At 39.9% G+C, this 20,839-nt stretch overlaps 2 protein-coding genes across 2 annotated transcripts; both read left to right on the forward strand.

The window, feature by feature from the left end:
- Nucleotides 1-1,219: 1,219 nt before the first annotated feature.
- IFIT1 (interferon-induced protein with tetratricopeptide repeats 1) lies at nt 1,220-11,983 on the forward strand. The gene is made up of 2 exons (XM_012659752.1): nt 1,220-1,347; nt 10,400-11,983. The coding sequence occupies exons 1-2, from the start codon at nt 1,343-1,345 to the stop codon at nt 11,829-11,831; spliced, it is 1,437 nt and encodes a 478-aa protein (XP_012515206.1). The 5' UTR covers nt 1,220-1,342; the 3' UTR covers nt 11,832-11,983.
- A 2,389-nt stretch (nt 11,984-14,372) lies between these two features.
- IFIT5 (interferon-induced protein with tetratricopeptide repeats 5) lies at nt 14,373-20,839 on the forward strand. Its single transcript, XM_012659690.1, has 2 exons — nt 14,373-14,435; nt 19,177-20,839. The coding sequence occupies exons 1-2, from the start codon at nt 14,431-14,433 to the stop codon at nt 20,618-20,620; spliced, it is 1,449 nt and encodes a 482-aa protein (XP_012515144.1). The 5' UTR covers nt 14,373-14,430; the 3' UTR covers nt 20,621-20,839.

Raw genomic sequence — 20,839 nt, forward strand, 5'->3', positions numbered from 1 at the left:
CTTATTTCTAATTCTCTATTTCTCTCAGCTCAACTGTTTGATGTTTTTATGCAAATAAACTATGTCTGCTTTTATTATTTTCAGGCTACATGGAAAACCATGGCTGACAATGGCAGCCAAATAAATATGATACAGGTCCAGCACTTTCCATATTCATCTTTCCAGGGAAGCAAGTATGATTGTTTCCTCTCAATAAGGGGATTTTCTGTGATTAAATTAAAATGGAGGCTGGGGGTATGTTTGCTTTGCATAAGCTGCTGGAGATAGCACATGTATCAGGAGAGTGGAGTCATTTCTGGCAAAAAGTAGGGAGATGCAGAAGCTTGACAGACACTAGTAATAAGAACCAAACCTGTCCCCAGGATCAGTCTCAGCACAGCCTTAGTCTTCTTAACCTCTCACTATGAGCACAGAAAATTACCTAGGCCCATTTGAGGTGGGCCAAGCCAGGGTGTCATGGCACCAAGAAGACTGGACATACCTATGATAATCTTCCATAGCTACAATAATCATCTCTGGTGAATCAGAGCACCTTAGATGGCTAGAACGGAGAGAATTGAAAGTAAGAAAAATATTTTCATTAAGGCCTAATATGTTTTGTTTGAAGACTCAGGATGCTAGCACATACATTTTTTCCATTCCTATGAATAAGGAAGAGGTTATAAGCTGCTTATTGTCATTGACCACTCTCCAGGAGGGTATGCGAGGGTATGCAAAGGCCTAGAACAGTTAGTAAGACACAACTTCTCAGAGAATGGCAGCAAATTTAGGTTAAGACTCCTGTTCAGAGACTTACAGAATTTTATACCATAAAATGAACAATCCCTGGTTCTAGACAGGCAAACAGAGGCACAGATGGAATGGCTGACTTCTGCAAGTGCACACAGCCAATTTGCACAAGCCTCCCTGGCTCCAGGTTCAGTGTACTTTGCACCAACTAGCATCTCCCAGGTCCCAGGTTTCTCCAAGGCCAGGGGACAGGAAATAGCACATCAGTAAAACTGATTTCCCCAGCCTTCACACAGTAATTTTTCAAAACAGAATGAAGAAAGCCACCACCATTTAAGTTTCATTTTCCATGAGCAGGAATTCTGCTAGCTTTAGTTTCACTTTCTACTTTCAGTTTCCTGCTTGGTTTCCAACATCTAATTGCAATGACACACCCACAGCTTACATCATTGGTTGCTGTTTAGGTTCCTTATATATCCCTGCCCTGGGGGTTAAACTTTTCTGAAAATCCAGAAGACAGACTGGCCAGATCTCAGAGGAGCCCCTCCGGCTACCGCTACACGGCTACCGCTACACGAAACACTGCAGAACTGCTGCCTAGTTCACAGCAACCATGAGGTGAGGATTTCTCTGCTTCTCTGCCATAATGTCTAAAGTTTCTGAAAAAATGTTGATCAAATACCATCTCAACAGGTTTGGTCTCAGTGAGGGTCACGTTTCCTAGTTTGAGTATCTGCATATGGACTGCATGTGTGTGCGTGGGGGGTAGTGCTTGAGTGTGTGTACATTGATATCTACATAAATTGTTTTATTAATGCATTTTTACTTTTGTTAGCATGGCTATGCCTCATGCTATAGCCCAGAGAAGGGGAGGGAAACAGGGAAGGAGTTTTGCAGGAAGGGAGAAAATGATCCCACTATTGGAGACTCTTTTCCACCATACTCACTTCTATATGATCTGGGCAAGGAGTGGACAGTTTGCCTGGGTAGAGACATTGCTTTCTTCTGGCTCCTCACCACAGAGAAAAAGCAGGACCTACACGACTGTGAAAGCCACAGTCCTGGGGCCTCTCAGATGTCTTGAGTGAAATATTATGGGAACGTGGTGAGAGAAGTTCACAGCCTTCTTCTACAGGCTTCCTGTCTCACTTTCTGCACTGCTGGGCTCCTACGTCAGGCCTTCTCGGTCGAACTGGATTTACGATTAGTGGATTACCTCTTCCCTGGAAAAGCCAGGCACTCAGCAGATCCTAGAAATCCTCCTTTCCATAGGTCTTGGCGGGAGCTCTGTGCTTGGAAACATCCATATCTTCCTTACCTAAAGGGCCTAATGTGGGAACTTTTATATTGTCCAAACTGAATCTTCATTCAAGTAACCCCTGATATCAGCTGATAAAAAACCATTAATTAATATTGACTTGCATATTTCCCCTTAGTGCTCTCCTCCAGTGGACAAAATTCCAAAGGGGCAAAAGTTCCAGAAAATGCACCATTGCAGGCTTATGATCAACCCTCCTCCATAAACAGAGTTCTTACTGATAACTAAAATAATAATAAAAGAATAATAATAAATGTTATAAAAGTACCTATCACTTCCTGAATGCTTATTAAGTGCTAGCCTGGCTTCTAAAAGTATTATGTAAATTATTACATTTAATCCTCAAAAGAAACCTGTGAGTTTCTTCTGAGACAGGTACTTATACAGTCATGCATCCTTTAACAATGGGATTACACTCTGAGAAATGAACCCTTAGGTGATTTCGTCATTGTGCAAACATCACAGAGCATGCTCACACCAACCCAGGTAGTGTAGCCTGCCACACACCTAGGCTATGCGATATTGCCCATCGCTCCTAGGCTGCAAACCTGTATAGTATGTTATTGTACTGAATACTGTAAGCAACTGTAACACAATGCTAAGCCTTTGTATATGTAAACATATCTAAACATAGAAAAGATACAGTGAAAATAAAGTATTAAAATCTTATGGGACCACCGCCATTTGTGTGGTCATCACTGACTGAAACATCATTATGCAGTGCATGGGTGTGTTGTCCTGATTTTGCAATAAGGAATCTTAGATTTAGAAATGTGAAGATCACACAGACTATAAATGGCAGCACTGAGATATGAGTCTCTAAATTCAATGATATTTTATTAAACCTTTAAACCAATGTTTCTGAAAAGGTGCCATTGGGGGTTCATGAGACCATTTCAGATGGCATACTAATTAGCTTTTCTGGTTTATTTCTTTTATGTTTATTTCAATATGTACTAGGAAATATGGGGATGTCCAGAAAGTATCCAGCCATGTAATATGAAAAATAGTATTGAATTGAAAAATAGTATTTCATATTGTATATGAAAAATAGTATACAGACACACACACACACACACACCCCTCTATAAAATTTGCAGAATTTCTATTCAGGTTAGCAATATGATTTTTTTATTGTGAAAGAATACATATAAGATAAAATTTATTATTTTAACTATTTTTTTTATTTCAGCATATTATGGGGGTACAGATGTTTAGGTTACGTATGTTGCCCTTCCCCCCTCCCCCCCAAGTCAGAGTTTCAAGTGTGTCCATCCTTCAGATGGTGTGCATTGCACTCTTTGTATATGCATATACCTGTCCCCTGTCCCCTCCCCCTCCCCCCTGCCCGACATCCAATAGATGTTATTCTTATATGTGCGCTTATGTGTTCATCAGTTAATACCAATTTGATGGTGAGTACATGTGATGCTTGTTTTTCCATTCTTGGGATACTTCACTTAGTAGAATGGGCTCCAGCTCTATCCAGGAGTATACAAGAGGTGCTATATCACCATTGTTTCTTAAAGCTGAATAGTACTCCATGGTATACATATACCACATTTGATTAATCCACTCAGGTATTGATGGGCACTTGGGTTGTTTCCACATCTTTGCAATTGTGAATTGTGCTGCTATAAACATTCAGGTGCAGGTGTCTTTCTTACAGAGTATCATTTGTTCTTTTGGGTAGATGCCTAGTAATGGGATTGCTGGATCGAATGGTACTTCTACTTGTATCTCTTTAAGGTATCTCCATATTGCTTTCCACAGAGGTTGCACTAGTTTGCAGTCCCACCAGCAGTGTATGAGTATTCCTATCTCTCCGCATCCACGCCAACATTTATTGTTTTGGGACTTTTTTATAAATGCCAGTCTCACTGGAGATAAGTGATATCTCATTGTGGTTTTGATTTACACTTCCCTGATGATTAGAGATGTTGAGCATTTTTTCATATGTTTTTTGGCCATTATTCTGTCTTCTTTTGAAAAGTTTCTGTTCATGTCCTTTGCCCACTTTTTGATAGGGTTGTTTGATTTTTTCTTGTTGATTTTCTTGAGTTCTAAGTAGATTCTAGTTATCAGCCCTTTATCAGATTTGTAGCATGCGAAAATCTTCTCACATTCTGTAGGTTGTCTGTTTGCTCTTGTGACAGTTTCTTTGGCTGTGCAGAAGCTTTTTAATTTGATCAGGTCCCATTTATTTATTTTTGTTGTTGCTGTGATTGCCTTTGGGGTTTTGTTCATAGATTCTTTGCCTAGGCCAATGTCTAGAAGAGTATTTCCAACATTTTCCTCTAGAATTCTAATAGTTTCACTCCTTAAGTTTAAATCTGTTACCTAGCGTGAGTTGATTTTTGTGAGAGGTGAAAGGTGTGGATTCTGATTCAGTCTTCTACATGTGGCTATCCAATCTTCCCAGCATCATTTACTCAATAAGGATTCTTTTCCCCAGTGTATGTTTTTGTCTGCTTTGTCAAAGATTAGATGGCTATCTGAGGATGGTTTTATATCTGGGTTCTCAGTTCTGTTCCAATGGTCAATGGCTCTATTTCTGTGCCAGTACCAAGATGTTTTTATTACTACAGCCTTATAATAAAGTTTGAAGTCTGGTAAGTTGATACCTCCCATTTTGTTTTTATTGCCTAGAATTGTTTCTGCTGTGCGGGGTCTTCTCTGGTTCCATACGAAGTGTAAAATTAATTTTTCTACATCTGTGAAGAATGAAGTTGGTATTTTAATAGGGATTGCATTGAATCTGTAGATCACTTTGGGTAGTATAGACATCTTAACAATGTTGATTCTGCCGACCCACGAGCATGGTATGGTTTTCCACCTGTTTATGTCCTTTGCTGTTTCCTTCCTCAATGTTTCATACTTCTCCCTGCAGAGGTCTTTTACCTCCTTAGTTAAATATATTCCTAGATACTTTATTTTCTTTGTTGCTATTGTAAAGGGAATTGAGTCTTTGATTTGGTTCTCGGAATGACTGCTATTGGCTATTTTAACTATTTTAAAGTATAAATTTAGTGGTATTTATTATATTTCTATGTTGTACAACTATCACCACAAGTTCAAGAACGTTTTTGTCACTATGAGGAGAAACTCCATACCCATTAAACAGCCACTCCTTGCTCGTCCCCTCCCTCAGGCCCCAGCAACCATTAATCTGCTTTCTGTCTCTGTGGGTTTGCCTATTGTGGATATTTCATGTAAATGGAAACATACAATATGTGGCTGTAGTGAATTCTTATCATTTTATATTGCCTCAGCATCCATTTGAAATATTAAGCTGGGCTTTCTCATAGCAGAATCAGGGCTTGGTCACCCTTGACACAATTTCAAGTTCTCCATCTCCTCCCAGTTCCTCAGTGTGATTGATCCAGATACTTGCCTTACATAACCACCTCCTGGTGACCACTTTCCCACAGAACAGCTAGATACAACCTACTTGACTCTCCCCACTGACTCCACATGTACTGGGCAGTTAAGCCTCAGTAACCACCTCTCAGTCACACCATGACCCTTTGGTACTTGCACCTGCTTACCATAAACCCACCAATTAGAGCTCTCTGCAGGAAACCCACCTAGGTCACTCCAATAAGTCTTGGCCCATGGGTTCTTCACTCTCTCGCTCCCCATCTGCTAGTTAAGTATGTATGTCTTCAGCATGTATGTAAATAATAAACTGCTTCTGCTATTTCATGTGCCTTTTTTAGTCACCTGTTTTGTGTCTCAACTGACAAATACACCTGAACCAAACTTCTTTCCAGGTCAAGGATTTCCTAGACAGTCACTATCTTGGTAGGAATAAATGACACAGGCTAGACAAGAGCCACAAGGGCATCTGCCAATATAAACAAGTTTCCTGTGAGACGGGCACCTGGTCCTAGGTCAGACACTTAGGCATTAGCCTGTCCACCAGGATAAAGAATTATCCCATGAAAGGCACACTGGAAACATCCACAACCAAATCCCTTGGAGCTCCATCAGGGCAGAGCTATAGTTTGTAGCCACTCTTATGAAGGAAACCTCAAGACCAAATTAGAAAAAGAAAAATTAGAGGCCTTTTGGATTGGCTTATTTCATTTAACATAATGTTTTCAAGGTTCATCCATGTCATAGCTTATATCAGTACTTCATTCATTTTTATAGCTAAATAATATTCCACTTTATGGATATACTGCACTTTGTCTATTCATTCACCAGTTGATGAACATTTGGGTTGTTTCCGTCTTTTAGCTATTGTGAAGAATGCTGCTGTGAACATCTGTGTACAAGTTTTTGTTTGAACATTTGTTGTTAACTATTTTAAGTATATAACCAGGTGTGGAATATATCCAGGAATATATACCCAGGTCATATACTAATTCTATGTTTAACTTATTGAGGGACCATCTAACTGTTTTCCATGTCCCCTGTACCATTTTGCATTCCCAACAGCAATGTATGGGGCTTCCAATTTCCCCACATCCTTGCTTTCTTAGTCCTTTTTGTGTTGCTGTAACAGAGTACATGAGGTTGAGTAATTTGTGAAGAAAACTATATAAAGACACCTCTTACAACTCACTTTTCTAAGTTAACTGTATATTACGAAAGTCCCTCATTCAACTAGTTTTGATCTAATTCATTCAGTCTAGTGGCTGCATAATATTCTATGGTATACGTATACTATAATTTTTTTAACCATTCTCTATTATGTCCAGTTTGTTGCTGATATATACAATTTTGTAATGAATATTCTTGAACATATATCCTTATATATTAGTGTTTTTATCCATGATACAGATTCCATGGGGTGGAATTACTTTGTTAAAGGAAATGTGTATTTTCTATTTTAATGACCATTATCAGCTTGATCTTCATAAAGGCCATATCAATTCATGGTTGCAGAAATTATGTCCTCACCCATTTAAACTTTTGTCAGTCTGAGTGGAATAAAGTTAGAAATCACTGTTTCTCTGATTTGCATTTCCCTAATGGCTAGGGGCTTAGAGCATCTTTTTTCATGTTTATTGGCCATTCATATTTGCTCTTCCACAAATTATCTATTCATAGTGATTTCTGTTGGTCTGTTGAGTTATTACCAATTTGTAAAAACACTTTATATGTTACAGAATCAGAATCTTCTCCATCTGTACTAAAAATATTTCCTGCATTCTTGTTATTTTCATATTTACATTGCTTAGGACATCTTTGCCACAAAAATCTTTTTATTATGATAAGATATACATAACATAAAAGTTACCATTTTAACCATTTTTAAGTGTACAGTTCTATGACATTAAGTACATTCACTTTATTGTGCAACCATCACCACCATACTATCTCCAGAATTTTTTCATCTTCCCGAACTGAAAGTCTGTATCCATTAAGCACTAACTCTCCATTCTCCTCTCCCAGCCCCTGGTAATCACTATTATACTTTCTGTCTCTATGAATGTGACTACTCTAGGTACTTTATATAAATAGAATGACACAATATTCGTCCTTTTGTAACTGGCTTATTTCACTTAGCATAGTATCTTCAAGGTTTATCCATGTTATAGCATGTATCAGAATATTCTTTCTTTTTAGGGCTGAAAAATATTCCATCATATGTATATATCACATTTTGTTTATCCATTAATTCGTTAATGTACACTTAAGTCACTTCTACTTTATGGCTATTATGAATAATGCTGGCATGAATATGGGTATATAAATATCTTTTTAAGTCCCTGCTTTCACTTCCTTTGGGTACATAACCAAAAGTACAATTGCTTGATCATCTAGTAATACAATGGTTAATTTTTCAGGAATTACCATACCATTTTCTGCAGTGGCTGCCCTTATTTACATTCCCACCAGCAGCATACAAGTGTTCCAATTTCTCCACATCTTACCAATACTTGTTATTTCCTCTTTTGTTTTTTGAGTTAAAAAAAAAATATATATATGTATATATATAATGGGCATCCTAATGAACATGAAGTGTATCTTGTGGTTTTGATTCTCATTTTATAAATTTCATTAGTTATGTTGAACATCTTTTCCTATGTTTACTGTCTATTTATATATTTTCATTGGAGAAATGTCTATTCAAGTCCTTTGCCTGTTTTTTAATCAGTTTGTTGTTATTGTTGTTGTTGTTTTTGCTAAGCTATAGAGGTTCTTTACATATTCTAGATAGTAATCCTTTATCAGATACATGGTTTGGAAATATTTTCTATCATCCTATGAGCCATCTTATAACTCTCTTGATAGTGTCCTTTGAGGATCCAAAATTTTTAATTTTCATGAAGTCCACTTATCTATTTTTATTGTTGTTGCCTGCGATTATGATATCGCATCCAAGAAATCATGGGCAAATCCAATGTCATGAAGATTTTTTCTTAAGTTCTCTTCTGAGTTTTATAATTTTAGGTCATACATTTAGGTCTTTGATCCATTTTGAGTTAATTTTTGTATGTGGTGTAAGGTAAGGGTTCAACTCTATCCTTTTGCATCTGGATATTAAGTTTTCCCACACAATTTGTTGAAAAGACTGTCCTTTCCCCAACAAATGGTCTTGACACTCTTGTCAAAAATCATTTCACCACTTGTTATGAACTGAATTATGTGCCCCCCACCAAATTCATACGTTGAACTCTTTACCCTCAAGGTGACTGTATGTGAAGATAGGGTCTAAAAGGAGGTAATAAAGGTTAAGTGAAGTGTTAAGGGTGGGGCCTTAATCCAATAGAGCTGGTGTCCTTATAAGAAGAGGAAGAGATGTCAGAGCTCTCTTTCTCTCTATGCTGCCAAGGGAAGGCTATGTAAGGATACAGAGAGAAAGTGGTCATCTGTAAGCCAGGAAGAGAGTCCTCTCCAGGAACCAAATTGGCCATCACCTTGATCTAAGACTTCTAGCCTCTAGAACTATGACAAAATAAATTTCTGTTATTTAAGCCACCCAGTCTACGATGCTGGTCATAACCAGCCTGAGCTGACTAATACAACCATATACGTGAGGGTTTATTTCAGGGCTCTCTATTCTTTTCCATTGGTCTATATGTATGTCTTAATTCCAGTACCATAATGTTTTGATTACTGTAGCTTTGTGGAAAGTTTTAAAATCAAGAAGTATGAGATGTCCAACTTTGTTCTTCTTTTTCAAGATTGTTTTGGCTATTTGGTATCCCTTGAGATTCCATGCGAATTTGAGGTTGAGTTTTTCTATTTCTGCAAAAAAAAAATGTCATTGTGATTTTGATTGGGATTGCATTGAACTGACATCTTAACGATATTATGTCTTCCAATCCATGAACAGGGGATGTCTTTCCATTTATTTGTGTCTTCTTTAACTTCTTACAGCAACCTTTTGTGGTTCTCAGTGTACAATTCCTTTGCTTCCTTGGTTAAGTATATTCCTAAATATTTTATGCTTTTTGATACTAATATAAATGAGATTGGTTTCTTAATTTTCCTTTTGGATTGTTTGTCATCAGTGTATAGAAACACAACTAGTTTTCATATGTTGATTTTGTATCCTGCAACTCTGCTGAATTTGTTTACTAGTTCTAACAGTTTATGTGTGAAAGTTTTAGGATTTTCTGCATATAAGATTATGTCATTTGTGAACAAGGAATTTTACTTCTTTACCACTTTGGATATCTTTTATTTCTTGTTCTTTCCTAATTGCTCTGTCTAGGACTTCCAGTATTATGTCAAATAGAGGTGTTGAAAGTGGGTATCCTTTCCTTTTTCCTGATCTTGGAGGAAAATCTTTTGGTTTTTCACTGTTGACTATGATGCTAGTTGTGGATATTTCACTTGTGGCCTTTATTGGGTTGAAATAGTTTCCTTCTGTAAGTAGTTTGTTAACTGTTTTTATCATAAAAGGGTGTTGAATCTTGTCAAATGCTTTTTCTGCATCAATTGAGATGTCATGTGATTTCTTTCCCATTATTCTATTAATGTGGTATATTACATTGATTGGTTTTTGTACATTGAACTATTCTTTTGTATGATATTCTCTACTTATATGACATTCTTGAAATGACAAAATTACAGAGATGCAGAACAAATTAGAACAAATTAGTGGTTACCAAGGGCTAGGGATGTTTAGGGGGTGCAGGTGAGGAGGTGACAGGTGTGACCCTAAAGGGTTAGCATGAGGGAGATGTGATGGTGACAGAGTAATTCTGTAGCTTGATTAAGGCGGTGGTTCCATGAGTTCACTCATGTGAAAAAATGACCCAGAACTGTACACACACATTGTTGTTATACCACTAAAATCCAAGGACAAGCACTAAAATACAAAGTGTTGTATCCAGCTTTTTTCTTTTGGCTGTTCCTCGCCTAACAAAGAATCTGCTTTTGTTTCCACAGTCGGAATGCTGATGATCATCCAGTCAAGGGTAACCTGGTTCAGCTGAGGTGTCACTTCACATGGGGGCTGCAAATTGAAGACTCTGAAATGCCTGATTTAGAAAACAGGGTCTTGGACCAGATTGAGTTCCTAGACAGCAAATACAATGTGGGAATACACAACCTACTGGCCTATGTGAAACACCTGAAGGGCCAGGATGAGGAAGCCCTGGAGAGCTTGAAAGAGGCTGAAGGCTTAATCCAGAGAGAGCATGCTGGCCAATCAGACGCGAGAAGTGTGGTGACCTGGGGCAACTTTGCCTGGGTGTATTACCACATGGGCAGACTGGCAGAAGTCCAGACTCACCTGGACAAGGTGGAGGACACTTGCAAGAAGTTTGCAAATCTCTTCCGCTATAGAATGGAATGTCCTGAGATGGACTGTGAGGAAGGATGGGCCCTGCTGAAGTGTGGAGGAAAGAATTATGAACGGGCCAAGGCCTGCTTTGAAAAGGCTCTGGAAGTGCACCCCGAAAACCCTGAGTTCAACACCGGGTATGCAATCACTGCCTATCGCCTGGATGGCTTTAAATCAGCAATAAAAGGTCACAAGGGGTTTTCTTTGCACCCCCTAAGGAAGGCTGTCAGGCTAAATCCAGAGGATACATATATTAAGGTTCTCCTTGCCCTGAAGCTTCAGGATGAAGGACAGGAAGATGAAGGAGAAAGGTACATTGAAGAAGCTCTGGACATCATGTCCTCACAGACCTATGTCTTCCGATATGCGGCCAAGTTTTACCGAAGAAGAGGCTCTCCAGATAAAGCTCTTCAGCTCTTAAAAATGGCCTTGCAGGCAACACCCACTTCTGCCTTCCTACATCACCAGATAGGGCTTTGCCACAGGGCACAAATGATCCAAATAAAAGAAGCTACAAAAATGCAGCCTAGAGGGCAGAATAGGGAAAAGGTAAACAAAATGATAAGATTAGCCATATTTCATTTTGAATTTGCTGTGGAACAAAAGCCCACATTTGAGATTGCTTGCTTAGACCTGGCAAAAATGTATATAGAAGCTGGTGATTACAGAAAAGCTGAAGACACTTTTCAGAAAGTGTTATGCATGAAACCTGCTGTAGAAGAAACAATGCAAGAGGTACATTTATACTATGGCAAATTTCAGGAATTTCAAAAGAAATGTGAAGTCAATGCAATTATCCATTATTTAAAAGCAATAAAAATAGGAAAGCCCTCATTTGCAAGGGATAAAAGTATCTATTCTTTGAAGAAATTGGTTTTAAAGAGACTTCAGAGAAATGCATTAGACCTGGAAAGCTTAAGCATCCTCGGGTTTGCCTACAGATTAAAAGGAAATATGAATGAAGCCCTAGACTACTATGAGCGGGCCCTGAGACTGGCTGCTGACTTTGATAACTGTGTGGGACAAGGTCCCTAGGCACTGAAATATCAGCTGCTTTCACATTTCATCTGGTTTTAGGTTAACATGTACTAATCATCTTTTCTGCTTGCTACTTTCAGAAACGTATTATATAAATTCACTGTAATGATGTAATTTTTGAACAAGTACTCAAATCTGATAAAATATTAGTTGTATTCAGAAATAATAGTATAGAATGTGTGTGTGAGAGAGAAACAAACCATTTGTATGAATTCTATACTGTAGACAAAAACCCTGTTGGATAGATTTGTAGCAAATAAAACATTACACTTATATACACTAAAATGTTTAATTGATCCATTATATCAACAGTTTTCAGTGCTAAAGACCAACAATACTGGGGTGAACAGCTGGACATTTTGACCAAACTTCATTCGGTTTACAATCTAGTGAGAGAGACAGATAGTAAAATAAGTACACAATCAATTAAAGGTCAGCTTTCACCATGAAGATGTTTTGTTTAATTCACTGTCAAATTGTTGTAAGGAGTTTCTCTTATTTTATGCCGTTTTTATTTGAAGCACTATTTATCAAGTCATTTTCTGATATTGATCTATTAAAGAAATATGACAAGAATGCTAAATGATCTGAGACACAATCTGTAGCCATCATCTTTGATAATGAAGAATCACATTTTTATTAAAAGGCAATGCACAACAAATAATATTGTTGGAAGGAAAAAATAAAGAAGCAATGTCATTGATTTTTCATTCTTATACATGTTTTAGGGGAGGATGTATTAGTTTCTGATTGTGACTGTAACAGATTGCCACTAACTTTGTGATTTAAAATCTGACAAATTTATTATCTTACAATTCTGGAGGTCAGAAGTCTGAAATGTCTGGGCCAAAATCAAGGTACTGACACAGCTGCATTCCTCCGGAGGCTCGAGGGGACAGCCTTTTTTGTGCCTCTTCCAGCTTCTAGAGGCTGCCTGCACTCCAGCTGATGACTGGGTCATCCATCTCCAAAGCCAATAGTGCAGCATCTTTAAATAGGCGCACCTGGATAATTCAATATAATCTCCCCATCCCCAGATCCTTAATTTAATAACATCTGCAAAGTCCCTTTTGCTATGTAAAGTATTAAATAACATGTTCACAGGTTCTGGGGATTCAGACCTGGGCATCTTGGGGCGGGGGGGCACTACTGCAGAGCACCACAAGAAAATCCCCAAATTTGGGGCTCCCAATCCATTTTGCACCAATTATTTAACATTTTCGCTCCTTTCAGTAGATACTGATTTCATCCGTTGTCCTTGAGAAGATAGTACAGAACACATCACAAACTGAATGCTAAATTTTCATTAGGAATACTTGATCTGTGTTTATATTTTATAAAATTTGCAACTAAAAAAAGTAGATTCGTTTATCTAAGTTTTCCCAAATATTCTTTTAAGTTTTCTATTAACTTAATTATCAGTTTTTGAACTTAGATTAAAAATTCAGGTCCTCAACAGCCACATGTGACTAGTGGTTTCTGTATTAGACAGTATGGCTATAAAAAGCTGTTAAAAGTGATTGTCTTAAGTGAGACACTGGCCTCAGGCTGTAAAATTCAGGGGATAGGGGTGCCAGTAGCTCAGTGACCAAGATAGACAATATCTTAATGTAATATGTTTTTAAAAATTCAAAATCAATGCAAATGATGTATAACGGACAGAATATAGAGGTTTTGAATACGACATTAACTCACTAAAGCCCTTGTCTGTTTTCTTTATTGCTATATTGACAGTAATTTGAACAAGGTCTGGCTCTTACAGTTGTTCAGTAAAATTTGTTGAATGCATGAAGGACTGAATTTGGAGGCGCAAAAATTTTAATGTATGGGTATTTGGTATTTTCTGCTTAGATTCCCAATACCACCCCCATCTTTATTGGGACTTTATTACAAAAAGCACCATTGGCAAGGGTGTGTAAGAAAAGCATTCTCCTACAGTTGTGGGTAGGAATGTATAAAATCTCTTTCTAAAGCTATTTGGCAATATCCATCAAAACTTAAAATGTACATACATTTGAGCCCACAATTTCTCTACTTTAAATATAACGAACACAAATAATAGCGTAGGTGTCCAGCATTGCCGCGTTCGTTGCTTGTTGAATCAAAAGACTAGAATGGAAGCAGGGAAATCAGTTTCCACTTAGGATGTAGAAAGGTGGAAAGAGCATCACTGCTACACTTAAATAGTGTTGAACAATCTCCCGTCGTTTTTATTTAAAAAGAAAACAAAAGGTAACCAGGCAGCACGCAGACTCAGCCAGGCAGGTGAGAGCCGAGACCAAAGGGCCGAGGCCCAGCTGCAAATTCAACTCCGAACGACCCTGGGCTCCGCTCGCGGCTCTGCTCGTGAGTTAAGTTTCGGTTTCCCGAGGTGGCCTCGGAGCGCTCGCGGGTCAGATTCCCTTTCTAGTTTCCTTTTTCTGGTCGGGTCCCTCCTTTAACAAAGGCGGTGGCGGGGCCGGGTCCCAGCCCGCCGGGCCTGGCTGCAGCGCGCGCACGCGCACACGCACGCCGCCCGCCCGCCCGCCCGCCGCGGTGCGGGTCTGAGCAGAGCGCGAGCGGACCGCGCCGCCGGCAGGGGCAGAGACCACCCGCCATGAGGTAAGGGGTCTTCTCCGCCTCTCCACCCAAGCCCTGCGTCGGCCGGTGTTGCAAATCGGTGTTCTTTTATTCGTTTGCAGCGCAGGGCTGCGGCCCTTTACGTGGCCGAGCCCCTCGCGCCGGCCGCCGGGCGTCAGCGCCTGGGACCCTCCGCGGGAGCCCTGCCCTGTCCGCCGCGTCTGAAGTCGGGCCTGTTGGGGCGCGTGTCCGAGCGGACGCTTCCCGGAGGTCCCGTCCCATCCTGGGCGGCTGCGGCCGGAGCCGTCGGGGCGTGTGGCCGGGCGACGCCCCCCAGAGGCCTGTCCAGCGACAGTGACCATGTTGGGTTCGCGGCCGCCGCCTCCGGGAGAGCTCGTCAGCGCCTGCAGCGCCCTCCTCTCCCGCCGGGGAGGCCCCCGGGCCATTCCGGGCGGCGGCTGAGGGGACCGGTCTCCTTCGGCCCGTCGCGTGCCTCTCCTTGAAGCTGCTTTCTCTCGGCGTGGCACGCGCCGTTTCCCTAGCCCTCCGGGCGTGGTGTATGCCTGCCACTGCCACTGCCACTTTACCTTTCTGATGTGGCGGTCTGAGTTCTTCTTCCTTTCCCGGGAGCTACCTTTGTACCATGTACATACAGATTGTTACCGTGCCACCCAATCCATTATTTTATGAGGATTTCTTTATCTGTCTCCTTGACTAATTTAGCACGGTGGGGTCTGTTTCTTGCCCATTTTGTATTCCCCAGGGCTAGCACCCTGCCCTGCGCGAGGTTAGTGAATTTAATCACTGGCATTTAATCAGTTGAGGAATGAAAGGTTAAGATCTTGGGCTCTAAAAGCAGGATAATCTTTTGTTCCAAATCCTGATCCTGAACACCTACTAGCTGGTGTCCCAGAGCAAAGTTTCTTAAACACTGTTAAGTCTGTTTCTTTTCTGTAAAAATGAATGGCATCCATCTCTGGGGACTGTGGAAAGGGTTAATTGACTGCTTAGCATATAATATGTGTGCAGTAAATGTTAACCATTTTCATTATTATAAGTTAAAAAGAAGTTTACCATTTATAAGAAAGGAGGGAGCTAACACGAAGGGGCTTGGAAAAGCAACTAGGAAAAGGGGATGGAGTACACTGTATGTGCAGGACTGGATGAAAGAGGGTTTGGTCCCATTGGGGACTGTCTCCCAGGGACAATTAAAGACTACTTCTTCCTAGCAAAAGAACAGAATTGTCTAAAGATAAAAGGTGCCTCTTTAGACACAGTAGCCTCTATCAGCTTCCCAGAAACAAAGTTAAAAAATCAAATAGACAAAGTTTAAACAGTAAAACTTTTATGGTGTCCAGTTGTGCATAAATTCCATAGAGCCTGGGCAAAGCACTTTAGTGCCTGATTGTCCTTTTGAGATCTCACAGCCACATTCATGATACCTCTCCTCATCCTCTTTGGGCTGGGCTGGTAGCCACCTTCAGAACAGAGACAGATGTTTGTTTCACTCTGTGATGGGCAGGAAGTCATTAAGGTCCTGTTGTCATGGATTTGGGTAGGCTGTAAGGGAATGTCATTTCTCATCTATGCTTTTGGCGCAGTTACACAAGTGAAAGGAAACAATTACCAAGGGACAACCCAACCAGGTTTCCCAGTCAGGATCACAGGAAACAATTCAAAACCTACTTTCAAAATCCAAACTTGAAGCCAGACAGTTCATACCAAGATGTAAAAGAAGTGGAACAGGGACTACTGAAATGGGAGAAAGTTAGGAGACATTAGTAGGAAGAAAAGAACTGGCAGGAATTCATTTATCTGGAATTCAGGTGCTTTTTATCTAGTCCTGTACCTCTGGGCTGGACATACCAGGAGCTGGCCGTATATAACTGTATGCATTCATTCAGCAATATTTACAGTCCTGTGTCGCTTAACTATGGGAATTCATTCGGAGAAATGCGTGGTTAGGTGATTTCGTCACATTGCAAACATCACAGAGTATGCTCACACAAACCTAAATGGCACGGCTTCCTATACACCTAGGCTATATGGTACAGCCTGTCGCTCCTAGCCTGCAAACCTGTACAGCATGTTTCTATGCTGCATAATCAGGCAGTTGTAGCACACTGGTAAATATTTGTGTATCTAAACATATTTAAAGTTATAAAAAATACAGTAAGTTTCCTGTGAGAAGGGCTTCTGGTCACAGACACTTAGGCATTAGACTGTCCACCAGGATAAAGAATTATCCCATGAAAGGCACACTGTATCAAGGTCCCTCACAACTTTCCTGCCAAAACAATAATCTCGTCTCTGTCCTCATTTTTTCCACGTCTTAAAATCATTTTACATGTTGAATATCCATCTCTTTCTTGAAATAAATACTTTTTTCCTTAGGCTTCCATTACGATTGCACCAGGTTTCTTCGTTTTCTTACTTCCTCACCGAATATTCTTTCTTGGCCTTCTTTCCTGATCCTTCTACTCTGTTGACCTGGAGTGTCTTACAGCTTAGTTTGTGACCTTCTTCTTTATCTATGGCCACTCCTTAGGTAATCTCATTCTGGGTCTCATAGTTTTCAAGTTGATCTGTATGCCAGCGACTCCCTGGTACTAACTTTACTCTCACATCTCCAGAATTTTCTTCGTTGCCAGTAGCAATCCTCCAGTGGTGACAACTAAAATTGTCTCTAGACATTACCAAATGTCCTGTGGGGCGGTGGGGGACAAAATCACCTTGGTTAAGAAGCACTGGCTTAGACCACTCTGCCTCCAGATCTTTTAGGGTTGCCTCCTTACTTCAATTGCCCCTTTCTATAAGGGCTGCTTCCTGCCAACCATGACTAAAGTACCTGCTGCCGACCACCACCACTCAATCCCATTATGCTGCTGCTATTGTTGTTGTTTTAGTTCTTAGCACTTAATACTATCAGGAATTATGCTGTCCATTTATTTGTTTACATGTTTATTTTCTGTCAGCTCCCCTCACACCCTCTCCCAGAATGAAATTACCATGAAGAAAGGACCTTTTTCTGTCTTGTTAGTGAACGAGTGCTTTGTCCACTATAATAGAATATTTCCTGGCATATGTGACGTGAAGTAATCAATAAATGTTTATTGATAGAAATAGTACTACAGTTACCCATACACATTTATGTAAGCACATATTTATATTGTACATACAAGGAGGGAGGTTCTATGTGCACCAGAAAGGGAAATACACACACACCCACACAGAGCACATGTAAGAGGACTTTTCAACTCGGAGCATTTCCCTCTGTTGAGGGAGGCCCTAAGTAATTTTTTTCTGTGCATTTTTTGTGACCTTTAATTATGGCCAGTGGCAGGTTTAGAAAGTCTTTCCTGACTATATCATCACTACCTTCAGCAAAACAAACATATAAAATTAGGTATATTAATCAGGACTTTGTCGGTTGCAAACAGTAGAAACCCAATTCAAACTGGTGTAAGTGGAGAGAGAGGGAGATTATCTGCTTAAGTAAACAGAAATTCAGAAGTAGACAAGGTGATCCAGGCAAGACTGAATTGCTAATATCATTAGCAATCTCTCTCCCTTCCTATCTAAGTTCTGCTTTCCTCTATGTTAGATTCTTTCTCATGCAGGCTCTTTCCGAGGGTTTGGAAAAATGACCACCAGCAACTCCAAACTTACATCCTACCAGGTTAAAATTTTTCAAGGGAAGAGAGTTCCAGCAAAGTCCAATTTCAGCAAAATTAAATTTTAATTGAACTATCTGAATATCAGTGGGACCAGTGAATGACTGGGATATCTTGTGCTTTTCCACAGACTGGGGTGAGGGTAAACAGCACCTCTCAAATTGGATGGACTAAGAGTAGGGGGAGAAAGGTGGTTTTAACAAAGGAAAACCAAAAGAGATCCTGGCCAAGTAAAAGCCCCAGATGTCTATAACACTGGACTCTATCCGTCCTGGGTTGCTTCCATAGGACTTTATTGGAACACTGAGTTGTAATTAACTATTCCTTATAATATAAACTTCATGACAGTGTCTTCAGTGGGCCCTGCAGAAATTACACTGTGCCTGGCACGTAGGACACTCAACAAATATTTCTTGAAGTGAAGGGCAAATATAAGCTAATGATAGGTATTAGCCTTTATTGTTGCCCACAATCCCAGGAGTCAGAAGGATGTGGCACTCACATTAAAACCTACTAAGCTTCTTTGTTTCTTTTCCCCATCTTCCTCTAAATCTCTGTTACTCTCCTTTTGCCTATCTCAGACATAAGCTTTTTCCCTTCTCTTGGTATACCTATTCCTATCTGTTTCTGTGCCTGTTCTCTCTAGGAGTCTGTCTTTCCCTCTTTCTTTCTCTGCAAAAGTGATTTATTTGTGTTGCTTCTCTGTCCTCTTCAGTGCACTTGTTTTTCTTATTTCTCACCTTTCCTTTTTCTCTCCCTTCACTACTCATAATACAGAATTTTATGTTAATTATTGAATACATATATATTTATTCCTAATTTTCAAGGGCTTAGTGACTAACAAAGGGAAATAGATACCCTATAACATAGAAAGCCCTGTCATCTCTCCAAAACTGGTTTTGCAATAAATAGAATTTAAATGAAATATTTCTAGGACATAACTATATATAGAAGAAACTCTAGTATAAGGTTAAGGGAACCTAGTGCTTTAACTGTAAGATCAAATAAGGGATAAAATTTGTCGTTATGCAAAGAACAGTATTTAAAGCTTAGAAAATTAATTATTTTTTTATTTCTTCAAAAACTAAAAAAGATTTTATCTTTGACAGTGGAATTCCTAAGGACGCTTTGAAGGCCATTCTGTCAGAGTTAGAATGTCACTTTACATGGAATTTACTTAAGGAAGACATTGATCTGTTTGATGTGGAAGATACAATTGGGCAACAGCTTGAATTTCTTACCACAAAGTCCAGACTTGCTCTTTATAACCTATTGGCCTATGTGAAGCACCTAAAAGGCCAAAATAAAGACGCTCTAGGGTGCTTGGAACAAGCAGAAGAAATAATCTGGCGAGAACACTCAGGTGAAGAAGAAGTACGAAGTCTGGTCACTTGGGGAAACTATGCCTGGGTGTATTATCACATGGACCAGCTTGGAGAAGCTCAGAAGTATATAGACAAGGTAGGGAACGTCTGCAGGAAATTGTCCAGTCCTTCTGACTACAGGTTGGAGCGTCCTGAGATAGACTGTGAGAAAGGGTGGGCACTTTTGAAATTTGGAGGAAAGTATTACCAAAAGGCTAAAGCAGCCTTTGAGAAGGCTTTGGAAGTGGAACCTGACAACCCAGAATTTAACATCGGTTATGCTATCACGGTATATCGGCTGGATGATTCTGACAGAGAAGGGTCTATAAAGAGCTTTTCCCTGGGGCCTCTGAGGAAGGCTGTCACCCTGAACCCAGATAACTCCTACATTAAGGTTTTTCTGGCACTGAAACTTCAAGATGTACATGCAGAAGCTGAAGGGGAAAAGTATATTGAAGAAATCCTGGACCAAATTTCATCCCAGCCTTATGTCCTTCGTTATGCAGCCAAATTCTATAGGAGAAAAAATTCCTGGGACAAAGCTCTTGAACTTTTAAAAAAGGCGTTGGAAGCAACACCAACCTCTTCTTTCCTGCATCACCAGATGGGACTTTGCTACAGGGCACAAATGATCCAAATCAAGAAGGCCACACGCAACAGACCTAAAGGAAAGGATAAACTGAAGGTCGATGAGCTGATTACATCTGCTATATTTCATTTCAAGGCAGCTGTGGAACGAGACTCCATGTTTGCATTTGCCTACACAGACCTGGCCAACATGTATGCTGAGGGAGGCCAGTATAGCAATGCCGAGGACATTTTCCGTAAAGCCCTTCGTCTGGGGAACATAACCGATGATCACAAACATCAGATCCACTATCACTATGGCCGCTTTCAGGAATTTCACTGTAAATCAGAAAATACTGCCATCCATCATTATTTAGAAGCTTTAAAAGTCAAAGACAGGTCATCCCTCCGTACCAAACTGACAAGTGCTCTGAAGAAATTGGCTACCAAGAGACTTTGTCACAATGCTTTAGATGTGCAGAGTTTAAGTGCCCTAGGGTTTGTTTACAAGCTCGAGGGAGAAAAGAGGCAAGCCGCTGAGTACTATGAGAGGGCCCAAAAGATAGATCCAGAAAACACAGAATTCCTTACTGCTCTCTGTGATCTTCGACTTTCCATTTAAAGGCATCCTCTAGGAAATCAGGTCTAAGCTTTTCCCTCCATTTTGGGTTCTTCTATTTTTGTTTATTGTTTTAATCCATTGTTCATTACAGACCCAGTGTGTATTGATGGTTATGGTGTAGCAGGCATTGTGTTAAATACTTTACATACATTATGATGAACCCTTTGCTGTTTTCTTTCTCTTTTCTTTTTAATTAAAATACTATAATCCATTGAAAAA

This window comes from Propithecus coquereli, unplaced genomic scaffold (assembly GCF_000956105.1).
Source record: "Propithecus coquereli isolate 6110/MARCELLA unplaced genomic scaffold, Pcoq_1.0 Scaffold63, whole genome shotgun sequence".
NCBI classification, from domain to species: domain Eukaryota; kingdom Metazoa; phylum Chordata; class Mammalia; order Primates; family Indriidae; genus Propithecus; species Propithecus coquereli.